The following is a 4,803-nucleotide window of genomic DNA, read 5'->3' on the forward strand; positions in this document are numbered from 1 at the left end:
ATAAAAAGTGTTAGCAAGAAACTCCATTTTTTTGTAAATTTCAGGGTTATCTATTATATGCATACCTTGTTTCCTTTTTAGTGCTTTTGAAAGAAAAAATTAAATACTAGGAATTTTCAATCTTACTTCTTCAGCTGTGGGACGATCTTTTGGATCAAATGCAAGTAAGCGCTCAAGTAGGCGAAGAGCCCCGAGATCCACATTAGGGAACTTCTGTGAGAAAGGAACCAGTGGCTAAATATTCATGATAACAAAGCATGATATAAAACCATATTTGAATACAGATGGAACTAATGAAGAGCGCATAATATTTTTCTTTGGCACCTAGACTTTGCTAATACGATCAATTCCATGAGCTTATAAAACATGCATAATAAAAAAGAGATAGTTCTAGTAAAACCATAACTTGATATGGAAATAACAATTTAAAGAGAAAGGCGCTAATGAATCATAACAACATATCCAAATGTCATATTCGATGCATTACTTTTCAACCCTAACAAAGCAATGTGCACAAATAACACCATAAAGAACAAAATTGAAACATGGGTGTAGGTTAATTGCTAAAGCCTTGAGTACATGCTCAGGTGCTATTGTTCGTTTATCCTCTCTGTTACAAACTTCATTGGACTCTGATGAAATAAGATTAATGAACTCTGCAAGAGGATTGAAGTTTACGTTAGTTACACAAAAACAAAAACAAAATTAATACTATCATAACATTATGGTTAGAGACAGCAGAATTCCAACGATATAAGAGAAGTGAATATAAATTGTCAATCTACTTGCCAAACAACATTCTAACAAGAAAACGTTTTCCACCTATATCTTCAATGACAACAAATTGTGGTGTTATAACCAAATAAGATTACCCATTATATGAAAATCTGGAATCAGGTTTTAAAGCCACATTAACAATATGAAATAACAGATACCATGTTCCTCTTCTGCACTTCTTTGAAAAAGATTTGATTTTCGTGCAATAATAAGAGGTTTTCCGATATGCCAAGACAGTAGCAAGTACTTGAATGTTGTGCACTTCCAAAAACCTGCAAGACAGTCCCTGACCGGAGATCTATAGGTGTTAAACATTTTGAATCTTCCAATGTAATAGAAGCACCAGACTGGAGAAGAACACTCGCTACAGCAAGATGACCGAAATGTAGAGCCCTATGAAGGCTACTCCACCTAGATTCTCCGTCCTGGAACAAGGATTACGAAGAGTCAAAAAAATGGCTTGAAGCTAATTGCACCATCATACATCTGACATCTCTATGACTTCATGATGTTTAAAACAAGATCATCGATGTTCTAAAGCAGGATACTTGATAGACATCCACAACGAACTTGAAAACATTTGATCAACAAAAGGATAAGAATTACACACCCTAGCATCAGGATAAGCACCAGAAGCTAGAAGCCTTCGAATAATGAGAATGTTGTTTCTCCAAGTTGCAATGTGAAGAGGAGTCAGACCCAAACTGTTCCTCGAATTGATATTACTTCCATTCTTCTTCAATAGCGCCAATACAGAATCTACATCAGGCAAGGACCCTTCTCCCACAGCATGCCACAAATCTTTATATGAGGCACCAGATGAGCCTTTTCGCATGGATTTTTAGAGGCTCTGCTTATGTCCTTGAGGTTAATTTAACATATCCACAATAATTTAAATCCAGAGATCACTATAAATACTCCTAAAAGTTATTGAAAATTCAAGTTTTGAAGTGACAGTCCCTCCAACAGATTACGACAAGAGCCAAAGATTCTCCAAATGTCTATAAAGAAGTTAACAAAAGCCAAGAGGTAATAACTTCCTAGCTACTTTATTCCATCTAGTCTATATTTTAACAAGAAATCAAAAAGCTCTAGATTCTAGAATCTAGTTCCATTTATGTGGAGAGTTTGTCAATAACAACATATCATCCCACCATCATCTTTGATGTAGTTACAATATATCTCCTACAAAAAGGCGAACTGATGTGCTGCATTCAAAACTTGTTGTGTCAGCATAAAATACCTTGTAGAGGAAATATGATAACAAAAGAAAAATGAATGATCAACATTAAAGACAACTCAATCACCGGATAGCCAACCAAAATGGAAAATGAAATAAATTCATATGCTAAGAGCCAAAAGGGAAAAAACTGTGCCGGAATTAGAGATAGAGAGATGAAGAAGACAATGGCTGTAGACAGATTCATTTCTAGGAAATTTTAATGGTTGATCTAAATAAACAACACAAGCAAAACCTCTAGAACAAAACCAAAATGCAAACTATGAAGCAATAGCAAAAGAGAATAACAGATCAACCATAGTAAACTCAATTTGCAGATCCAAAATTACATGAAATTAACAAAAACCCTTCATTAGAAATCAAACCAAAAAATAAAAACTTCACATAAAAAAATAGTAGCTTACCAAATCAATCAATAAAAAAAACAAAAAAAGGAAATACCCATTGTAAAATTCTACATAAATTTCACAAAAACAACACAGAAATGTAGAAAATACAACATTTTTCTATTGGAAAGATCAAATCTTTTAAAGCTAACATGAAAGAGAAATTCCCCCCTGAGAACCCGTTGGATGTTAGAAGAAGAGAAATTTGAACAAAAATTAAGAAAGGAAGGAAGCTCGTGGGGGAAACAGACTCACCGAGTTACTAAGTAAGTACTAGGGGAACTTTTTCCACATTTCAATTCCTTCAATTCGGTCACCTAATCATTTAATTAAACTTTCATAATTAAAATTAACCATCTAAAATCACTTAAAACCTTTCCAAAATATTTTTAAAACTAAAATATAAATTTTAAAAAATTTCTTCCTTTTTATCGAAAATTCGAAAATCGACCCAAAATCAACCCTAACTACCAGACCCGATTTTAGGACGTTACATCGGCTATAGTCCAACAAATTGCTTCTGTGTGAGCACGTAAAACCTTCACTAATATCTCTTCGTACTCCTTTGAAAGTTTATTTGAAATAATAACCATGAGGGTGGCCTTTTCTCCTAGGAATGCATATTTGAGATGATATGGTAGTTGTTTAAGTTGAATCAGTGGTGCTTACAAAATTGAAGGTAAAAGTTTAGATTTACTCGGGGTTAGTCGCAAATCAAATTTCGATGACACATGTTAAAACAACCAACATGAATAAACAGAAATTACCAATGATGATGTGGCGTAGACAGCCCATAGACCGAATAGGTCAAGGAATACCACGAGAAGAATGAGAGGTGAAAGAAGCACCAAAGGAAACAAAAAGCAAACAACCATAACTATAGAACAAGGGACAAAAACTACAAACGAGATTAGTGGTATCGAAAACATAAAAAATTAAACTACTTTATTTGATGTTTTGATTGACACTGAGAGGATAAAAGGAGGTGCGATGACCATAGTATAAAATATCGGTTGCGGTGTCGAGGTTGCGGATGTTACGGATGTTACATCACGTGTTGTGGCTGTCGCAGGGGTGATTTCTTCCTCAAAAATCACAATACTTCTAAAATATTTTATCGTGTTGCGTTAATATTGCGTCGCGGTGACCTTAAAACCATTACGATGCGGCCGTTACACTGCGTTGCAGCCGTAATTTAATACCATGGCGATGACCAGTACACCAGTAGGAACGAACTACCACATTTTGGTAAAGGATGAAGTAGATCACCAAACACAAACTAGCGCTTAAAAAAGAAAATCATGTGGCATGTCTATCAGGGAAAGAACCAAGAAAGGAGAAACACATAAAGTTACGAGCAAATTACATATGGGAAAACAAAATGCCCTTAAGCTAAAGAAATCAGGTAACCACAAAATACCAGAAACCCAATCCTATCTGAATGGGCCCAAACGTTAGCATCTCAAAGTAGTGCCAAAAATCAATTGAGAAACAAAGGGAGTATTGCAAATCTAGTAGCAGGGAAAAAACACTACCGCGGGAAACAAGGAAGAAGAGAATAATATGAACCCATGTCAAGCCAGGATAAGCGATGAAATGAGAGGGATAATCCCCAACAATAATCCTAATATCCTTTGACTAGCATCTTGTTTTAGAATGTGTACGGGTAGTTAAACCCGCCTTTCGACGTCACTTCAAAGAGATTTTGACAACCCGAAGAGCCAAGATCTTGGCTTGTTTTTGAAACCAAAACCAACGGGGTAAGAGAAGACAAAACTATTAGCTCTATTGGTTTTGATAACTCGTTCTGAATTGAAATAGAAGGCTACAGTGAGGGGATCTGACTCTTTGGGATATCTTAGTTAAGATTGAGATTCTTGAAATCTCCACTCAGTACTTGCATGGCAAATTTAAAGAAAAATTATGATTAGATGGCATTATATTACTATGGTTTATGTTGGGTGAATTCACGAGATAATGTTCTCGAAATAAATAATTAACGAAATAACGTGCTCCCAATATTATTTGTTGAAATAGGGCGAAATCAACAGTGGCCGTAGGTCGCCATGCACTCCCAACGACCTCCTAGGTCGCCATGCACGCCCGGCGACCAAGGAGGTCGCCATGCACTCGCGGCGACATCCCCTGCTGCATGCTCGCCTGCTCGCGACCTTGCCGGGACTCCATGGCGACCTACACATGCACGATCTCCCCATTCTTCCCATGCATGAACCGATCCTTGGTCGCCCCGAGTGCCCCATGCATGAACCGATCCTTGGTCATCCTTGGTCGCCTCGAGTGCCCCATGCATGAACCGAGCACTGAGTGCATGGCACGATCTCCCCATGCATGCAGGAGGAGGAGTGCATGGCGACCTACAAGGTCGCCAGGAGTGCATGG

At 37.1% G+C, this 4,803-nt stretch overlaps 1 protein-coding gene across 1 annotated transcript; it reads right to left on the bottom strand.

The window, feature by feature from the left end:
- Positions 1-490: 490 nt before the first annotated feature.
- LOC120155968 (poly [ADP-ribose] polymerase tankyrase-1-like) lies at positions 491-1,612 on the bottom strand. The gene is made up of 4 exons (XM_039167416.1): positions 1,388-1,612; positions 1,025-1,202; positions 580-656; positions 491-496 (listed from the first exon to the last, which is right to left on the bottom strand). Exons 1-4 carry the CDS (start codon positions 1,610-1,612, stop codon positions 491-493), a joined length of 486 nt encoding a protein of 161 aa, XP_039023347.1.
- Between the last annotated feature and the right edge of the window lie 3,191 nt (positions 1,613-4,803).

The sequence above is a fragment of the Hibiscus syriacus genome, unplaced genomic scaffold (genome assembly GCF_006381635.1).
Source record: "Hibiscus syriacus cultivar Baekdansim isolate YM2019G1 unplaced genomic scaffold, ASM638163v2 tig00111210_pilon, whole genome shotgun sequence".
NCBI classification, from domain to species: Eukaryota; Viridiplantae; Streptophyta; class Magnoliopsida; order Malvales; family Malvaceae; genus Hibiscus; species Hibiscus syriacus.

Bases quoted from the DNA above. Each gene is read 5' to 3' on its own strand.
- LOC120155968 (XM_039167416.1), bottom strand. From the start codon at position 1,612: ATGCGAAAAGGCTCATCTGGTGCCTCATATAAAGATTTGTGGCATGCT. The intron at 1,203-1,387 runs GTGTGTAATTCT...TCCTTGTTCCAG, and splicing joins GTGCTTATCCTGATGCTAGG to GACGGAGAATCTAGGTGGAG. The intron at 657-1,024 runs GTACTTGCTACT...ATCCTCTTGCAG, and splicing joins TGGAAGTGCACAACATTCAA to AGTTCATTAATCTTATTTCA.